Source organism: Protopterus annectens, chromosome 4.part0 (assembly GCF_019279795.1).
Source record: "Protopterus annectens isolate FY-2018-M chromosome 4.part0, PAN1.0, whole genome shotgun sequence".
In the NCBI taxonomy this organism is placed as follows: domain Eukaryota; kingdom Metazoa; phylum Chordata; order Ceratodontiformes; family Protopteridae; genus Protopterus; species Protopterus annectens.
The window spans coordinates 683,115,712-683,136,667 of NC_056733.1; the positions used below are offsets into that span (position 1 = coordinate 683,115,712).

The 20,956-nt window shown below is 44.3% G+C and overlaps 1 protein-coding gene across 1 annotated transcript in view; it reads right to left on the reverse strand.

Moving 5' to 3' along the window:
- Positions 1 to 20,956, reverse strand: part of IFT81 (intraflagellar transport 81) — a 2,787,102-nt gene that overhangs the window by 2,507,406 nt on the left and 258,740 nt on the right. The window contains exon 3 of the mRNA XM_044068648.1: positions 15,323 to 15,426. Within this exon, the coding sequence (XP_043924583.1) occupies positions 15,323 to 15,426 (104 nt within the window). The remainder of the gene's footprint in view (positions 1 to 15,322; positions 15,427 to 20,956) is intronic.

The following is a 20,956-nucleotide window of genomic DNA, read 5'->3' on the forward strand; positions in this document are numbered from 1 at the left end:
ATAAATACACTGAACATGTGCATCTGTCACAGACATTTTTTGTCAGCAGTCTGGACATTTTTTAAATCCAGACTTCAGATGTTTCTCCTTATCTTCAGACATAATATCTAATTAGAAAAATAACAACTATAAGAACTATCAACAACTTTGACAAACAAATGCCCAAAGGGGCCACTCTAAATATAATACAATATAGAATAATATTATATACTCCTAACTAGTCTAAACTACTGAGGCCAAGGCCAAGAAGCAAAAAGTCACGCAAAACATGTCAAAGTTATAAAAGGGAAAGGGGAATACTTATAAACCATCTAACTATATGTAAGAAATATAACTATATACATACATATATATATATATATATATATATATATATATATATATATATGAGAAATATGAAGAAAAGCTTGAGAAAATGTAGAAAATCCCACAAAACGTCTCGAGCAACACTGGAAACTAAGAGATCAATGCCGCGGCAAACTAGATCTGAGGTAATTCCAGCAATGCACCATGGGATAAGGGGCTTGGTCTTGAGCTACTGGTAATCTTTGAGCTTTGCTAAAAGGCCGTGTCGGAGCCGAGGATCGGCTCCAAATCCATCAGTGAAGAATGAACGGTGAGATTGAACAACTTCACACTGACCTTTTACTTTGTCGGGGAGTTCTTTGTCTGAGATTTGTAGGTAAAGGTAATACAATCTGATAACCATCTGGAAAGTGTGACCTTAGTAACAGGAGCACCTTTCTTGTAGTCTGAAAAGGACACAAACAATTGGTCAGTCTTTCTGAAGTCCTTTGTTCTATGCAAGTTGAAATGTAATTGGCTATGTACATCTAGTTGGTGTAGCAAATATTCTGCCTTATTGCCATAGTTGGGAAAGAAAACTAGTAAGTCTATGGATTGGTTTAAGTTAGATTCTGAACATACTTTAGGTAGAAAGGACGGGTTTGTTCATAGAGACACTCTGTCCTTGTGGAAAAGCATATAGGGGTTTTATAGATAATGCTTGTAACTCTGTAACTTTTCTAGCAGAAGTGATACTTACTAAAAGAATTGTCTTCCAAGTTAAAAACATCAGATCACAGGATGATGCAGGTTCAAAAGGGGGAAGAATCAAATGGGATAAGACAAAAGTCAGGTCCCATGGTGCTAGAGGGGGCTTAATAGCTGGTCTTAAAAGAACAGTACCCCTCAGAAACACTTTGCAAAGTCTGTGGGACATCACATTCTGCCCAGATTCAACTATATGAAAGTTTGATATCGCTGCTAATCGAACTCAAATAGTAGCTGCGCCTTCATTAAATAACTTAGCCAATAATTCTAGTATGGAAGATATACGGGCAGAGAATGGGTCAATGTGATTATTCAAGGCCCAAGAGGAAAATCTCTTCCATTTACTGATGTATAACTTCCCCGTTGAAGTCTTGTGAGATGAAATCAGGATATGTTTCACTGATGGGGAAAGGTCAGGGATCCTGGCTATGTTTGGAATTGGAGCAGCCAAGCTGTCAACTCCAGGGTTTGAAAGGATGGGTGGAGCACTACTGATGCATATGTCAAAAGATCTGGAACTGGGTCCAGAATCCACGGCTCCTCCTGGTGATGTAGCCAAAGGAAGGGGAATCAGATTTGGCGAGGCCAGTAAGGTGTGACAAGTATCAAAGTCCTTCTCAGCTGGCTGGCTTTCTGAAGAACTTTGGGTATCAATGAAAAGGAAGGGAAGGCATAGAGGAGACCCGAAGGCCAATCATGTACAAGTGTATCCCTTGGTGTTTCCCCCGGAGGGGGGATTAGGGCAATATAGCTGCTGCATTTGGCATTCAAGGACATGGCAAAAAGGTCGCAGCAAGGCTGGCCCCACTTGTAGAAAATAATGTCCACTATCTCTTGTTTTAGGGACCACTCATGAGGCATCAGAATTGCTCTGCTGAGTTTGTCTGCTATCACGTTGGATTTCCCCATGATGCGCGTTGCTATCAGAAAGCTCTGTGAGGAGGTCGCCCACTGCCATACTCTCGGAGCTTCCCGACAAACGGGGGTAAGACTTGGTTCCTCCTTGTTTGTTTATGTACCACACAACTGACATGTTGTCTGACTGTATTGCAATTGTTCCTAACGGAAGATGATCTCGGAATTCTTGCAACACTAAAAGCACCACTCTCATCTCTAGGACATTGATGTGCAAATGGGCCTCGTGATCCTGCCAAGTGCCTTGTACTCTCCTTCCCAAATAATGCCCTCTACCCCATCTGGGAAGCATTCGTGGTCACTGTGGCAACTGGTTGAGGGAGGACAAAGGGTTGACCTAAGGTCACATGAACGGAGTGGAGCCAGCAACGAAGGTCTTTCTTGCAAGCTTCTGTTAACATAATTTGGTGGGACATTGGTAGCTTCTGCATGACCACTGAGTGAATAGCAGTCACTGCAGAATTCTCATATGTAGCTGCGCTAATGGAATCAAGTTAATCGCTGATGCCATGGTCCCTAATACTTTCAGAACTGTTCTTGTTTGAACTCTTTTCTTGAAAAGTAGGTTTATGACCTGATGCAGTAGGACTTGAGCTCTTTCTGGGGGAAGCTTTGCCATAATTTTTGTAGCATCTAAATCTGCTCCTATAAAAATGATACTTTGAGATGGCAATAAGACAGATTTTTCATAATTTCTGATCCCTAGGAGAAAGCAGGGCTGTATGGTGGTATCTCTCGCTTTTGTTAGTAGATGCTCAGTGGTGGCGGTTAGGAGCCAGTCATCTAGGTACAGAAACACTCGGAATCTTAGGTGCCTTAAGTAGGCCATGACTACTGCCATGCATTTGGCGAACACTCTGGGCACTGACTCCTGGATCACCTGTCCGTTTTTATATGGTAGTACGCATTCTGGTGATCTACTGAGCACTTCCAATGGTCTTGGCCCAGAAAAGGGAGCATAGACTGCAGTGTTACCATCCAGAAATTTAATTTTTTTTTATAGATTTGTTTAATCTGCTGAGATCCAAGATGGGTCTCCAGTCCTCTGTTTTCTTTGGAACTAAAAAGAACCTTGAGTAAGTTCCGGATCCTATTTGGTCTGCGGGGACTGTTTGGAGGACTCCTTTTTCCTAGCAATTTTTTGTATTTCTACAGTTGCTTGCTTCCTTTGGCTGGGTGGAACATCCAGGATGTTTATTATGTTTGGGACAGGGGAAGAAAAGGGTATGGAGTAACCTCTGGATACAATGCTTTGTACACACTTGTCTTTTGTTATTCTTTGCCAGGTTTCTGGGTAAAAGATACGTGACCCCCGACTACCTCCAGACATGGACAGATGGACCTCCTTTCAGGAGCTCTGAAAGGGCTTGCCAAGGAAAGATTCCCCGTCACCCTGATTTTGCAGACCCCCCCTCTGCCGTGTGGCCAGTGTCTTCCATTACTGTTTCCCCCTCTGCCCCTTGGGGGAAGTATCACCACATGTGTCCTGAAAAGCTCTCTGGGATTTTCTGAACAACATTTTTCCTCCCTTTTGACTTTTTGGATAAGGTCTAGAAGGTAGGAAAAAACAGACTCCTATGGAAGAGAGAATTTTTCCTTATTGTTCACATCTTGTTAGTGTGTCTTTGACTTTTGGCCCGAACAAGGACGAGCCATCGAAGGGGGTGTTAGCAAAGGAAGATTTAAAGGGCTCTGCAAAGTCACACAGGTGCATCCAAGAATGTCTCCTTATGAAAATTCCTAAACCCACTGCCCGACTTGCTCCATCAGCTGCAGAAGAAATGAGTCTCATGGAGGAGTTTATCACTGAATTCAAGGTGGAGAGCTCGGAAGAAACATTTTCTGCTACCCCTCAGCTACTGAACCCTGGAGAGCATCTCCCAGCTCCTTCAGGAGATCTGTCCGAAGTCTGGTAAAATGGGTAAGATAATTCAGCAATGTGAGGGCAAAGGTCGCTGAAGAAAAGGTGCGCTTTCCTATCTGTCCATCGTATGAGACTGTCTGGAGGATGAACAGAAGAGGACGTCTCTGGCAATTCCTTTTTGGTGGCCGCCACCATCACCATCGCATCTACACCCCTTTTAAGAAAGTTTTTTATCAATAGGGGATGTAATGAATTTATTTGGCTCCGAGGAACAGGATCCACTGAGCCTGGAGACTCCCACGCCTTTCAACAAACTAGATCTATCAGTTTGTCAAAAGGCAGAGACACCCAAGTGGAGGAAGGGTGAGACCCAAAAGCCTTCAGGTACACAGATTCCTCCTCAGAAAGGTTGATGGGCTTCCAGCCACATCTCTGCTCAAGTATTTCCAGGATGTCTGCAAAGGAGACATCCTCAGAGGGCGACCATGGGGACCCATCTGACTCATCAAGGTCTGTATCGGATGTGAAGGACTCCTCTGGGGAGTGTAAATGCTTCCTCTTACATAGTCTCTTATGAGGGACCTCTTCAGATGGGTATTCTGAAGAGGTTTTGGAAGAGAGGGGTTCACCCAATAGGGCATCTTGAGGCCTAGGGTCTCCGCATCTCTGTGTAAGCAGGGGTGCAGAAACAGACACCAGGGCCTTTGGGGGAAGAATGTCTGGACCTGAGAGTGGAGACGTCTGTGGAGACAGCACTCTCCTCATCACCTTGAAGGCCCCCCCGCCCCTGATGCGAGGAAGCACCCGGCTCCGAAAAACCAGAAGGCATCCCTGGAACCAAGAGGGTTGGCTCCGAGGCCAATGTATGAGCTGAGCTCACCAGTGCTGAAGACCCGAGAGGCAAGTCCGGATCCGACAACTATCCGATCTGACTTTCCTACCTGGACCCAACTGGAGAGTGTCGGGTCCTAGACTCCTTGAGTTCAGACAGAACTCAGGACATCAGAGCAGTAGTCAGCCTCTAAGATCCTGGAATAAGTCATGGTTCCACTACGACCAGTTCCATGCATTCCAGCTCCAAAGTCTGGGATCAGGTCGGAGGAGGAGTCAATGATGACAAGGTAGGCTTGGTCAGTTCAGAAGCCCTCTGGGTCGGATCTGACAAAAGCTTGGCAAGCGCCAGTGTATTCAAAAGCCTCCGCACCACACAATCCACATCATTATCAGAAAGGCTCCTGGAGGATCGAGTGGTTGGAGCAGGTGATGCAGAAATTTGAAAAACTGGAGATCTTAAAGTAAGAGAAACCGGTTCCAGGTCTGGGGACCGGCTCTGTACTTGAAACACCACCAGCTCCGAGACTAAAGGAGCTGGGGTGGAAGACATCTCAGGCCTGACAGTCTTCGGGTCCGATGAAGAAATTTTTAGGTCGGCTCAGACTAAGCCTCTGATGAAGAAGACCTTTTTTGCGGATTTTTCAGATTTTGATGTAGGAGAAAAGCTACATTTGGAAGGACCCTGACCTTCTCCTATAGCTTCTGAAAAGAGGGTCTTCAGTAATCACCTAAGGATTCATTTGTTCTTCTTTTCAAGAAGAAGCCTGTGGCTAAAAGAATGGAAAATGGCACAGGATTCTTCAAGGTGTACAGCTCCCAGGCAGTACACACATACAGTATGACCATCAGTTATGGACATTTTCTGGCTGCACTTTGTACATTTTTTAAAACCCGAGGGTTTAATATCCTTGGACTGTTTAGACATGATTACAATGTACAACAATCAGCTAGCAGAAAAAGGAGGCACAGCAAAAAAAAAAAAAAAAAAAAACTATAACTATATATATATATAAAAAAAAAATATATATATATATATATATATATATATATATATATACACACACACACACACACACACACACACACACACACACACACACACACACACATATATGGTTTATTATTGAAATGTCAAAATTAAAAAAAAAAAATGGTACTAATCAGCGAAGTGTTTCACTGAAAGTACAAATAACCTAATATCCCTATTTTCGAAAAATAGCTGTTAATGCCGAAAATGTCGACAATGACATTTTACGGCATTAAAACAATGCTACCCTTGCTGTAACTCCCTAACTCCTACACCTAACATCTCGTTTATGCAGGGGGGCAAGCCCCCCCTGCACCCCACACCCCCCTAAGTTAATATTCCAATTCCGAGATCGCACTACAGTGAGAAAAAGGATGTATTTCCCTAACCACACTGTACCGCGATCCCTGTACATAACTGAACAGGAAGTTATGTACTCACCATAACGTTCGATGTATGTAGTCCATCTCGCCTCACATTCTTACTCGTGGGTTCAGAGCCGAATATCGGCTCTGACTCGGCCTATTTTACTAGCTCAAAAGTCTCTGGTTGGCTGGGCTAAGAGGGTATCCCATGGTACCCTGTTTCGTATCCCCAGATCTAGTTTGCTGCTAACAACATAATTACTGCATACATACCACGCATCCATACAAACAAAAACAATTCAAAGGGACTCTGCAGGATACAATCTATCTTCCAAATCCTCCAGGCAGGGGGAAGGCGGAGGGTAAGTAAGAATGTGAGGCGAGATGGACTACATACATCGAACGTTATGGTGAGTACATAACTTCTTGATGTTATGTAGTCCTATCTCGCCTACAGTCTTACCCGTGGGACAGCGTCCCTAGCACCTACATCCTGGGTGGCTCATAGGAAAATACTCCTGAGAACTGTGGAGCCAAATGAAGATCTGCCCCTGGAAACCACGTCCAATTTGTAATGAGAAACAAAGGTGTGAGGAGAAGCCCAAGTGGCCACAGCACATATATCATCCATTGACAATCTAGTTTTATAGGCTGTGGATGTGGAGACCACTCTTGTGGAGTGGGCTTTAGCTGGAAAAGGCAAATTTTTACCTGCTGTCTGATAGATGAAGGAAATACAGCTGGCTATCCACCTAGAGAGCGTGACCTTGGAAACCAGAGAACCAGACCGGTTCTCCGAAAAGGAGACAAAGAGTTGGTCAGATTTCCGGATATCTTTCGTCCGGTGTAGATAGAAGTGTAACTGTCTATGTACATCCAATTGGTGAAATCTGAATTCTGCCTTGTTAGAAAAATTGGGGAAGAAAACTGGCAGCTCAATAGACTGATTCATATTAGACACAGAAGCCACTTTGGGAAGGAATGATGGGTTTGGTCTAACAGAGACTCTATCTTTATGGAAGATCAAATGGGGGTATGATGGAGAGGGCTTGAATTTCAGAGACCTGCCTCGCTGAAGTGATTGCTGTTAAAAATGCTGTTTTCCATGACAAGAATTTTAACCCGCAGGTAACTGCAGGCTCGAATGGTGGGAGAGTGAGGGCTTGAAGGACAAAATTGAGGTCCAAGGGTATGACAGGTTGGGATACTGGGGGACGAAGTAATAGAGTATCTTTAAGGAATGCTTTACATAGTCTGTGTGCCATAAGGCTAGGCTCATTGGCCACATGGAAGTTTGATATAGCCGCCAGCTGAACTTTGATGGTGGCTGGTCCGGACCCTTGAGAGAAGAGAGTAGACAAAAACTCCAGAATCTAATCAATTGGAGCCGTGTAGGGATCAATGCCTCTAGAATGGGCCCAGATAGAGAACCTTTTCCATTTGCTAGAGTAGATTTTTCTAGTGGATGGTTTATGAGAGGACGATAATATATGGACTACTTCCGGTGAAAAATTGTGACATCTGACTAATGATAGAAGTGGAGTAGCCAGGCTGTCAACCGGACTGTCCTCAGAGAGGGGTGGAACTGTCCCGACATGTGTGTCATTAAATCTGTAAGGGGTTCCAGAATCCAAGGTGTATCCACACTGTAAGGTTGAAGGAAGGGGAACCATACCTGACGAGGCCAGTGTGGGGTAATCAGAATCATTCTGCTTCCCAAAGATTGTGCTTTCTGAATCACCCTTGAGAGAAGGGGAAACAGAGGGATAAAGCAGACTGGATGGCCAGTTGTGAGCCAGAGAGTCCCTGGGCAATTCCCCCGGTGGGGGGATCAGCGAGAAGTAGTTGCTGCATTTCACACTGAGAGGGCTGGAAAAAAAGTCACAGCAAGGTTGACCCCATCTGCTGAAGATTCGCTCTGCAACCAGGCGATTCAGGGACCACTCATAGGGCATAAGGATCACCCTGCTTAGCTTGTCTGCTATTACATTGGTCTTCCCCAGAATGTGCGTTGCCACCAGAAACCATTGGGAAGGTATTGCCCAATGCCACATGCGCATGGCCTCTCTGCATAGTGGGTAAGATCGGGTTCCCCCTTGCTTGTTGAGATACCACACTACTGACATGTTGTCTGAGTGTATCGCAATAGTCCCTAGAGGAAGAATTTCTTGAAGTGCCTGCAATGCAAGAAGCACTGCTCTCATCTCTAGGACATTTATGTGCAAATGTATCTCATGTTCCTGCCACGTGCCTTGGACCATCCTGCCGAGATAATGCCCCTCCCCACCCCATCTGTTAGGCATCCGTGGTCACCGTGGCAACAGGGACGGGTGGAACAAAGGGCTTTCCCCCGTTCAAGTTGTTGGTGCACAGCCACCAACGGAGGTCCTGTTTGCATCTGTCTGTCATTAAGATTGGATGGGATAGCGGAAGTCTTTGGAGAGACCATTGGACAAAGAGGAGCCATTGAAGAAGTCTCATGTGTAATCTTGCTAGAGGAACCAACATGATAGTTGCCGCCATGGTACCTAGGAGTTGTAGAATCAGTCTTGCCTTCACATGTCTCAGGGGCATCAGCATGAGAATTTATTGTTGCAACCCTGTGATCCTTTCCTGTGGTAAGAATGCTCGCATTTGAATGGTGTCCAACTCTGCTCCTATAAAGGTGACACGCTGTAAGGGCAATAAGGCAGATTTTTTCCAGTTTATTGTGATGCCTAGTTGGTGACATAGACTGATGGTAGTGTCCCTGGTCTGAATTAGTTGATGCCTGGTGGGGGCGGTGAGGAGCCAGTCGTCCAGGTACGGAAACACCTGGAATCCTTGACGTCTCAAGTGAGCCGTCACCACTGCCATACACTTGGTGAACACCCAGGGAGCTGTGGTGAGACCAAAGGCAGGGCTCGAAACTGGAAGTGACTGGCTCCCAGCTGGAAGTGTGGGTGAGACCTGGATGCACTATCCATTTTGACATGGTAGTAAGCATCCTTGAGGTCGATGGAGCACATCCATACTTCCTCTCCCAACAATGGGAGAATGGATTGTACAGTGACCATACGGAATTTGGACTTGTGTATGTAATTGTTGAGTTGACTGAGATCTAGTATGGGTCTCAGGTCCCCTGTTCTTTTCGGCACCAAAAAGAATCTTGAGTAAGTCCCTAATCCGATTTGGTCTGAGGGGACTGGTTGGATGGCTCCTTTCTCTAGAAGGTGAGATATCTCTGAGGCTGCTTGATCCCTTTGACTGGGTGGAACGTCCGGGATTTTTCTTATTGGAGGGGGTACTGAAGAGAATGGAATGAGGTAACCTCCGAAAATTATCCTTAATACCAATCGGTCCTGGGTGATGCTTTCTCAGGCTTCCGGATACAAGGAAATTCAACCCCCGACTGGCTCCGGATAAGCACAGTCAGGCACACCCTCAGGAATGAGAGTATGAGGAGCCATGGAAGGAGTTGTGGTCTCTGGAATTGCGGGGGCCCCCTCTGCTTCTGGGGTGCTATCTCCCTGAATAACTCCCCCCTCCCCTGCCTCTGGAGGGGGGTTCACCTTGTGCGGCAGGAAAAAACCTATGTGATTTCTTAAACTAAATCTCACCCCCCCCCCCGCTGGGCCTTGGGATAAGGCCTAGATGGAAGGGAAAAAGGGACCCCTACAGCAGACAGGGTCTTTCCCTCTTGCTCACACCTGGTGAGGGTGTCTTTCACTTTGGTCCCAAACAAGGAGGAACCATCAAAAGGGGCATCAGTGAAGGAAGACTTAAAGTCCTCCGGGAAGTGACACAGGCGCAGCCAGGCTTGCCTTCTAAGGGCTACCCCTGAGCTGGTCTCCCTACTCGCTCCCTTGGCCGCACACGATATGAGTTGCATGGATGAGTTTGCGATGGAGTTGAGGGTAGAAACCTGTGTGTTAACTGTCTGAGCTACCACCTCAAGTATATTACCCGCAAGAGTATCTCCTGTTCTTTAAGGAGATCTCTCTGGAGCCGACTGAAATGAGACAAGTAATTCAGCGACCGTAAAGTGAATGTGGCTGAAGACAGGGTATGCTTCCCGTACCGGTCCATAGTCCTAGACTCCTTGTTAGGAGGATGGACCGATGAGGAAGACTATACAACTTCCTTCTGGGTGGCTGCCGCCACCACCATGGCATCTACAGGGACTCCCTTTGACAGAAACTCTTTTCCCTGAGGGGCGGAGAGAAATTTGTTGGGGCGCCTGGGTACAGGCTCCACAGAATCAGGTTTTTCCCATACCCTCCGACAAATAAGGTCAAGAAGTTCATCGAAGGGTGGAGACACCCAGGAGGCGGAGGGTTGAGTGCCAAAAGCCTTAAGGAATACTGACTCCTCCTCAGAAGGGGCTTTGGAAGGCCAGTCTCCTCTTTGTTTCAGTATCTCCAGGATATCGGAGAAGGAAATATCATCAGAGGAAGACTTGAGGGATCCTTCTGATTTCTCGAGGTCAGTATCGGAAGTGAGAGACTTGTCCTGGGAGTCTATGTGCTTCCTCTTGCACAACTTCTTTCTGGGAGGTTCCTCGGGCACTGGCTCTGAGAGATCTTCAAAAAGTGGGGGACCACTCGTGGGAGTGTCCTTAGGGCCTGGCGCTCTACTGTCCAATGATAGGTGAGTGTTAGAAGCTCTCGCCGGAGTGGTAGGGGATGGAATGACCGACCCGAGTGATGTAGCTGACGATCTGGCCAGAGCGCTCCGCATGGCCTCGAAGGCAGGTCCCCCGAGTCCGAGGACCGACCGGCCTCCAAGGCCATGACCGGGACCGGGGTCCCCCATGCCAATGCACCGAGTGGGAGACTCTGAACCAAAAGATGTCCCGAAGTATCCCCTTCGGGTCTGACCAAGGAGACCCGAATCTCGAAACCTGTGGACGGGACCAACATGGTCGGAGCCGAGGTCGGCACCGATAAACCCAAGGGGAGTATCGGAGCCGGTGCAAGAACATCACTCGGAGCAGAACATACCGGCTCAGACAACAAGGATGTGCTCGGAGGAGGAATCATCGTAACAGCCATAGGAACTGGCTACGGAGCCGAGTGGGTCGGAGATGAAAACAATTTAGCCAACACCGGCGACTTTAGGAGCCTCTGCACTACCCTATCCACATCCAAATCAGAAAGCCTGGAGGATTTGGAGGAGATGGATGGGGATTGGGATCTCTTATCTGGTGAACCATGCCTCACACTAGGCGACCGGCTCTGAATGGGTTCAAGAATGATCGGAGCGGACGCCGATTCACTTAACACAGATACCTCCTGTGGCCCCCGACGACAGTGGAGCCGAGGAAGCAGAGTCTAGTATAGTAATCTTCTCCGGAGGCTCCAAAGATGCAGATGGAGCCGGAGACCTTTTCTTGGACTTGGAGGCTTTAGATTTCGACTGAGAGCTGGAAGCCGAATCTATAGCCTCCTCAAAAGATGGTTTAAGCAGTCCCTTTAAAATTAATTTGTTTTTCCTCTCTTGGAGCACCCGGGGACTGAAGGCGTGGCAAAAGCTACACGACTCCTGTAAATGGATGGCTCCAAGACAGTAGACACATACAGAGTGTCCATCTGTGATGGACATTTTATATCCGCATTTTGAACACTTTTTAAAGCCAGAAGGCTTATGTTCCTTCTGATCCTTAGACATTATCTGCTACTGTAGAGAAACAAACTTCCAAAACGTTCACTACAATTAACGAACTTCCAAACGGGCGGGAAAGCCCACACGTTCACTGCAAACAGTACTACACAGACTGAGCAAAGCCCTAAACAAACAATTAGCAACAAATGACACCACTAAAAGAACCTCTAACTAAAACAGTTCTTAAACAATATGGAAACAAACACACAAACAACTCACTAAGGGAGGACTAGGTCCTCTAACTAAAATGGGCCTAGCCCGTGGGAACAATTAGGGATACCAGAAAAACACCAAGAAACACACAATCACAGCGAGAGCAGCAAGATGTAGCTATTAAAATAGCTTTTGAGTATAAAGCAACCAATTTCTCAAGAGAAATAAGTCAAAAGAGGTACTTAGCCACAGCCAAGTGAGACCACGTCTGAGCTCTACATGTGGCAAACGAGATCTGGAGATACGAAGCAAGGTACCATGGGATACCCTCTTAGCCCAGCCAATCAGAGACTTTTGAGCTAGTAAAATAGGCCGAGTCGGAGCCAATATTCGGCTCCGAACCCACGGTTAAGAATGTAGGCAAGATAGGACTACATAACATCGTTATATTTGCGAATGTACAGTCCATTCGCAAATATAATGTTTGCTCATGTCACCTGCACACATATGAAGTATTCGAACATATGTAAACCATATATATATATATATATATATATATATATATATATATATATATATATATATATATAGGTTCATAGGTAGGTACTAGGCTATCAGCCCAAGGGCCTACGTAAGCCTAGCCAGAAAGGTTCTATGGCTTACGCCACCCCAGAAAGTTATTTTCCTGTGCCACTGTCGAGCAGAGATACAGAAGTGATCCTGGGGTGTATTTCCTATTTCTCATCCACTCATCAAGATTTTTCTTGAAGAGTGCTAATGAAGAACTTTGCTTGACATAGATGGGTACTTGTTCCAGATTATAGGAAGTCTCTGGGACAGGAATCGATCCCTCCAGCGTGTCATGTTTATTGTGGTGTCAAGGTTTAGGTCCCTAGAGTGTGTAGCTCGGAGGGATTGGGATTTCTTTAGGTGTAGCATGTCCAATAGCTCTGGGTTTGACATAGCTTTATATGTTAGGCAGAGATCACCTCGGAGTAGGCGATATGCTATGGAGTAAAGCTGGAGTTTTTTGAGGTGGTCAGTGTAGGGCATTTGTTTGAGACCAGTAATCCTCTTTGTGAGGTACTTCTGTGCCCTTTCCAGCTGCTGCAGATTTCGTGTGAGGTACATTCCAAAAGGGGCGTTGTACTCTATAATGGGTCTAATGAGTGACGAGTAGAGGGGAACAATGACCTCTTTTTTCCTGGATGAGAACCCTTTTATGATGAGGTATGCCACATAGAAGGACTTCCTGACTATTGTGGCGACGTGACTATCAAAGGAGAGACTACTATCCACCTGGGTCCCAAGGTCTCTTATCATGCATTCGGTGTTAAGTAGATTGCTGCCTATGTTGTAGTTCATGGGTACAGAGTTTTTACCAAAGGGGATGGCACTGCACTTTTTGGCATTGAGCTTGAGGCCATGGCTCTGACACCAGGCATCTGTCTCAGTGAGGCCCTTCTGTAGGATGTCCACATCATTTGGGGACTTGATTATGGCTCCTAGTTTGTAGTCATCCAAACATGGGATCCGAACACATGCTCACCTAGCATATGACCGAATCACAAAACATCGAACACACATACACGAAAGCGCTTAACATCGACAAGCGCTTCCATGTATGTGTGCCTGTTTCGTAGATCGGACTACAATGCAGTAAGGGAAAATTCCCTTTTCTCCACTGCAGTGCGATCCTGGAGTGAGAATAATAAAGTAGGGGGGTGTGGGGGGTGCAGCCCCCCTGCAGAAACATAGATTTTTTTTTTAACTACACAAACACGGAAGCGCTTTTCAATGTTAAGCGCTTTCGTGTATGTGTGTTCGATGTTTTGTGATTTGGACATATGCTAGTCGAGCATGTGTCCTAGACCCATATACATATATATATATGTGCATATATATATATATATATATATATATATATATATATATATATATATATATATATATATAGATATATAGATATATATATAGATATATATATATATATATATATATAGATATATATATACATATATATTTTTTTTTACAAGCACTCTAAGAGAAAAGCCCTCTAATTTAAACGGGCCAAGCAGCCCTCTAACTTAAACAACCTAGCCTGATCTAAAGAAAAAAATAATTCAAAACTAACTACTCTCTAATAAAAAACGAGTTTGACAAGAAATAAAAGTCCTCCAACTAAAAATGGGCTTTAAGCTGGGACTGGGTATGGAAAAAGGCCTTGAGGATAAATGATGACCAAAAGCAAAAAACAATAGCAGTGAACATGCCAAAACTGCGACATATAAACTAACAAACTACTCTAAAAATGAGAGAAATAACAGTAATAACAAATAGAAACAGTTCCAGAGCCAGTATGAAGCACTTGATCTTGTTTTAGTGGCAAACGAGATCTGGGGAGCTTCCTAGGGCATGATGTGATAGGGTTTTTCAGCCACAAGCTAGTGGAAGACCTCAAGCTTTTGTATACGGCCAAGTCGGAACTGAGGTACAGAATGAAGGCGAGATAGAACATCTCATCTATTTTTCCAGTCTATTGATTCCTTATTTGAGTAGTTTTGATATGAATTCTGTGTGCTTCTCAGCATTACACTGCCATTCCATGGTGCTTTTTTTTTTTTTTTTACAATTAAGTTTTCACATGAAAGCTAATTTTTTCTTATGTTAAATTCAGTGACAATTCTACCTTCAAAAAAACTCTTAGAAGTTATAGTCTCATAAGTCTCTTTCCCAGAACACTACAGAATTAATCTCTTCAACTAAACCTACAGGTTCAACACGTTTGTAATGCAGTACTCTAGGGGTTGTTTCTTTGTTTTGTCTCCTTTCTCCCATGATGTTTGCAACACTGCCATTTCACTCCTTGCCTGCTTCTGAACTACTGCTGCACAGATTTTTATTTTACCAGGAACAGTTCTGGTATGCTTTCTACCAAAGATGTTTTACCTATATTGTTTAAGCAAATTATGCAAGTTCAAAACTCTTTCAGATGATCTTTTCAGTCACCAATTCCAGCAAAATTGCTTTGTCAACTGTAAACTTCCAAGTGAACCTCCAGTACAAAGCACCATCATCTACAGACTCTGGTACATCAATCATTTTCTGCAAAATACCAGCCTCTTAGCCTACAGACTGCAGAGAAACTACCTACTGTTGTTTTGATTTCCTTTAAATCTTTGGTCTCATTTTGCTCCTACATACTGTCTTCCATGTCACTCTTGCTCTCTGTCACTACACTGGTTTGGCAACAAGGAACTCTTATATGTGGATATGACACGTCTGGTTTATCTGTTCTGCAAGGGCAGGTAGCCTAGTACTTACCTACGAACCTATAGAAAAGCAGAAAAAGAAACTATCTACCCTTTTTCTTGATCTACTTAACACTGAATGTATTCAAGAAATGTATGTCATCTTGCTGTTTTAAAATGCCTGAACACAGGCCAAGGCAAAAATAGTTTCACTTACATATCTGCAGGATTTCCTGGGGGTTTGTACTTCAATATTCCAAGAAGACCCAACATGCGCTTTGCAGTATGATCTGGCATTTCCTCTCGCAGGTCAACATTGTGCTGTAAAACAGCAAAAATACTGTAAATTTTTCTGTAACATACAACTAACATCTGTGACATGACAATCAGCATGTTAAATATGTAGATCAGATAAGGATTTCTGCAAAAGTCATTAAACATTTTACAGAAAACTAAGTACTGAAACTTTCCAAAAGACTACAATGTAGATTTTAGAAACTGAATTAGAAAGGAGAACTATAACACAGAGGATTATGGGTGTGCTGCCTTCCATAAGCAGTTTATATGTTTGAGAAAATAATTCTTAGAAGGTTCATCTATTCATTCATAGTAAATGCAAATTTCTTGAAAAAAATTAGGCAAGTGGCCTGATCATAATTCTTTGCAACAGAAGAAATTTTATCACTCAGTGTACTACCATTTACAAAATGTGTATGTGTGAAGTGTTTGACAGCTGTTAGCACACCTCACTGCCACACAACAAGCAGCCAGAACTGCCTCTATAAGCAACCAAAAGTTTTAACAGCCATTAGACATTTTGCTGTGCCACACTTTTTTTAATTTCAGTGGTAGCACAAAGCCAGTAAGAAGTTTCTAATGCAGTTCTGTTGTGGTTGCCATCTGTGAAGTAACAGAAACTTCAATAATAAGAGCAAGGTCTACATAAGGCCTTTGCAATAACATAGAGGGTTATTATTGGGTCTCCAATTGTACCCATATTTTTTTTTTGCTCTTGATATGGATGTCAAGAAATTCACCTCAAGAGTGAAGTAAAAGAGGTGAGTCCTGGCATCCAAGTCAAGAACACAGTCATTGATTAGGATCGGTGAGACACGAACTCTTTGTAGTGCATGGAGCTTTATCTATTCCATGTACTACCAGTTACAAAAAAGAAAAAAAAAGCTGATTTGCTTTACTTAGTGAATGCTGCTGCATAGAAAGCAAGAAAATATAACTGCAGAAAAAAGTCAGGGACAATTTTTAAATAGTAATCTAATTTAAATAAGTAATTTACAGACGGACATCAATAAACTTCCACAGACAGATGAGGCAAGACATTCAGGGACAGTTTAAAGTAAAGGAACATGCCTTCAGGGAGACCTGACAGTAACAGCACTTAGGGGGTGTATAGCAATTCTTACACACATCTGCAAGCACTGTTACAGTCGGATCTCATGCTACAGAAGCGATTTTGGAGCATAATCATAGTGCTCCATGCTCTACAAGCTTATTATAACTAAGCTCTCGCAAATGAACTTATAACAAGATTTTTTTATTCTAATCTGTTCAACATATTGCATACAAATTAAATGCTAATGAAAAACCAACAAAAAAAATACATGCTCTGTTCTTGCATTCTGGCTTGGCTTTCAGTTTTACATTTTGTTTTTCAATGAAAGGACAAGAATAAAAAAATGCCCAACTTGGTGGCTGTCTCTTTTGACAGATACCAGTGTTCTGGCCAATAAACTAACCACTTATTACCAAATTTTATTAAAGATGAAATTTTATTCTCAGTAGAAATACTTGCATCACAGTATTTGCCTACTGACATAGCTACATCTGCTTCTTTCCAGCCACTGTAGGTCAACATACCCACAAACACACTCTCTCATGTCACTGAAATTAATGGCCATATTTCTGGATCCTAAAGTTTGGTATATACTGAATTTGTCGGCTTGGAATACACAATGATTCTACGTCTTTATTTCAGCTAAGTGAATAAAAGTAAACATTATAATGACACAGGACAGTGAAGTAACTGCCCTCAGGTTGATTAACTGCTGCATAACCGGTGTAATTATTTCACCATAATGTACACCATGTTATGATGCACTAATTACTTGTTGCCTTAGTAATAAAGGCCATATATCTATACACGTATATAAAACTTATAAGATAAGAGATGACACTGTGTGCATATGGTGAAAATATATGCGTCTCTAGGGCGAAGGAAGTACAAAGGGAGATTATTTTCTATAATGGCCACAGCATCAAAATAAAAGTACATCTCATCTAGATGCTGGGGTCTATATTAAATTGTCGCCCACTTGGGTTGTTGAACGCCTAAACGTCGACAACTTAAAATCATGAAAAAGAAGTTATGTACTCACCATAACGTTCCATCTGAGTAGGTAAACTTCATTTGTCAACAACCTGTGGGTTTCGGATACAATATGGATCCGAGCTGGCAGCATACCAAGCAAAAGTTCCGAGCTCCAAGCTCCTCCCCTCTACCCATACTACACTGCAACCTCCTTCCAATCCTCAGATCGAGTTTGCCACTCCACACGTGACACCAACAAACTAACCTGAGACCCCTGAACCAAGAACAAACCTCCAGCTCATGAACTCCGAACATCGAGCTCAGCAAAAATAAACACCAAGGTAAGGGGGAAGGAGGGAGGGACAGTTGCTAACAAATGAAGTTTACTTACACAGATGGAACGTTATGGTGAGTACATAACTTCAAGTAGTTAACTTCATTTGATCAGCAACCTGTGGGACAGAGTCCCCAGCTACCCCAAATCTTGGGAGGCCCTTAAGGAAGGATATTCCGGAGCACTGCAAAGCCAACGGAAGCCCTTCCTCTAGACACCAAATCCAGTTTATAATGAGTAATAAAGGTGTGAGAGGATGCCCAGGTAGCGGCTGAGCAAATGTCATCCAGGGAAACTCTAGACCAGAATGCTGCAGATGTTGCCATAGAACGTGTAGAACGAGCATGAACTCCTACTGGTTCTGGTAAACCAAGCTCTCTGTATGCTTGTAGGATACAAAGGGAAACCCACCTACCAAGAGTCACTTTTAAAACTGGTTTCCCTAAAAAGGGCTTAGCAAAGGAAACAAAAAGTTGATCAGATTTACGAAAGACCACCGTCCTGTGCAAATAAAAACATAACTGCCTGTGAACATCCAGCAAATGAAGTTTGTATTCCCCCTTATTCTGAAAATTAGGGAAAAAGACAGGCAAATTAATAGATTGATTAATGTTTGTCTCAGAAGCAACTTTAGGGAGAAAAGATGGATTAGTCCTGAGAGACACCCTGTCCTTACGAAACACAAGATATGGGGGTTTCATACAAAGAGTTTGAAGCTCCAACACTCTCCTGGCTGAAGTTATAGCTACCAGAAAAGCCATCTTCCATGACAAAAATTTTAGGTCAACTGATGCCGAGGGCTTGAAAGGAGGCGCAACTAAGGCCTGAAGAACCACAGTCAGATCCCATGGCGGGGATGGATTCTTAACAGGAGGTCTCAGAAGAAAAGTGCCTTTCAAAAAGGTTTTACAAATTCTGGCAGCAGCGAGAGAGCCTAAATTGTCCCCTACATGGAAATGAGAAATAGCCACCAGCTGGACCTTCACTGTGGAACAGCTGGCTCCTTGCTGGAAGATATGAGACAAAAAGTCTAATACCACTGGGATCGGAGCGGTAAAAGGATCTACATTTCTCTGTGAAGCCCAAATGGAGAAGCGTCTCCATTTGCTACAGTAAATCTTCCTGGTAGAGGATTTATGTGCCGCAACAAAGATAGTTTTAACAGAAGAGATACCGGGAGTCCTAGCAACTAGTGGAATTGGAGAAGCCAAGCTGTGAGCTTCAGGCTGTCCAGACCACTGACATATTGTCTGACTGGATCGCAATAGTTCCCAGAGGAGGATAAGCATGAAGGGCCTGCAATGCTAAAAGGACCGCTCTCATCTCTAGAACATTTATATGCAGAACGGTCTCGTTTTGAGTCCATGTGCCTTGAACAGTCCTGCCCGAACAATGCCCCCACACACTAGGCGGGAGGCATCCGTAGTCACTGTGGCTTGGGGTTGGGGAGCAATAAAGTGACATCCCTCCTGCAAATTCCGAGATTGGAGCCATCACGTGAGGGAATTTCTGCACACACTGCTCAGAGGGATTGGAAAATCTAGAGTTTGATGAAGAATCAACCACTGAACTTGCAACGTCCACTTTAGAATTCTCATATGCAGACGAGCAGAAGGGATCAAGTTGACAGCTGCTGCCAAGGATCCTAAGGCTCTCAGGACTAATTCTGCAGGGGGTGCAGAGGACTGCAGAAGTGCTAACACATGAAGTGCCAGGCTGTGTAGTCTGTCTGGGGTTAAGAATGCCCTGGCCTGATGAGAATCTATTCTCGCCCCTATGAAGTCTAACACTTGAACAGGTTGAAGAGAAGACTTCCTGAGATTTATGGTAATCCCTAGCCGAGGTGATATCCAGAGAAAGAAATCTCTGGCTAGTAACAGTAGATGCCTGGTGGGGGCGGTGAGGAGCCAGTAGTCCAGGTACAGGAAGACCTGAATGCCCTGAAGTATCAGGTGAGACCCTACAACTGCCATGACCTTGGTGAACACCCTGGGGGCTGTGGTGAGACCGAAGGGTAGGACCCTGAATTGATAATGTCTGGCCCCTAGCCGAAAGCGGAGGAACCTCCTGGATCACCTATCAGAATATGGTAGTATGCATCCTTGAGGTCTATCGAGCACAACCAGTCTTCCTCCTGCAGGAAGAGCAGGATAGATTGAAGCATGACCATCCGGAACATTTCCTTGGCAATGAACAGGTTCATTATTGATAGGTCGAGAATCAGCCTTAGGTCCCTTGTCTTTTTTGGCACCAAAAAGAACCTGGAATAGATGCCTGATCCAGACTGGTCAGGGGGCACCTGCTGGGTGGCTCTTTTTTCTAGCAGCTTTTGTATTTCCAAGGCTGCGGCCTCCCTCTGAGTGGGTGGGACGTCCGGGAGGTGCCTTGTGTAAGGGGGCCATTGGATCCAACTCAGCCTGCCACTTGCAGCCCTTCACTCTATCTTTATCTTTTTCTTTCTCTGAATGTCTCTCTGTCTCCCTGTGTTTTTCTATTATTCTCTTTTTATTGACCTCTCTCTCTCCCTGTGGTAAGGTGGGAGGGTGAGTCCCGAACAGGGGGGGAAGGCCTGAAGGCTGGACAGCCACAGCCGTGGCTGGTGAGGAAGCAGCAGAATTAACTTGTTCCTGCGATCCTGCAGGGCTCGGGGATTGAAGGCTGCACAGATTTTGCAGTCGGATGACAAATGGGACACCCCCAAGCAAACTACACACAGAGTGTGACCATCGACTGGTGACAGCTTGTGGCCACACTCTGTGCACTTAGAGAAAGTCACCTTCTGACTTTCCGACATAATAAGGGAACACACACACACACACACACACGCATACACACACACTCTATGGGGGGAAGGGGGGCCTACACTAACAGAAAGTGAACAACTTTCAAAGTACAAAAAAACAATAATTAGCATTGACGGTAATCTGTAGAGAGGGATAAACTAATAATTATTACTAAAATTATCAAAAGGGGCACACACAGACCAAAGTTTTCGAAAAAACCCTGACAACTTGCTTGGACCTCAAAAATCCCATGCTGGCGAAGCTGCGGCAAACGAGATATGAGGATTGGAAGGATGTTGCAGTGTAGTATGGGTAGGGGGGAGGAGCTTGGAGCTTAGATCTTTTGCTTGGTATGCTGCCGGCTTGGATCCGAAACCCACAGGTTGCTGATCAAATTAAGTTAACTAC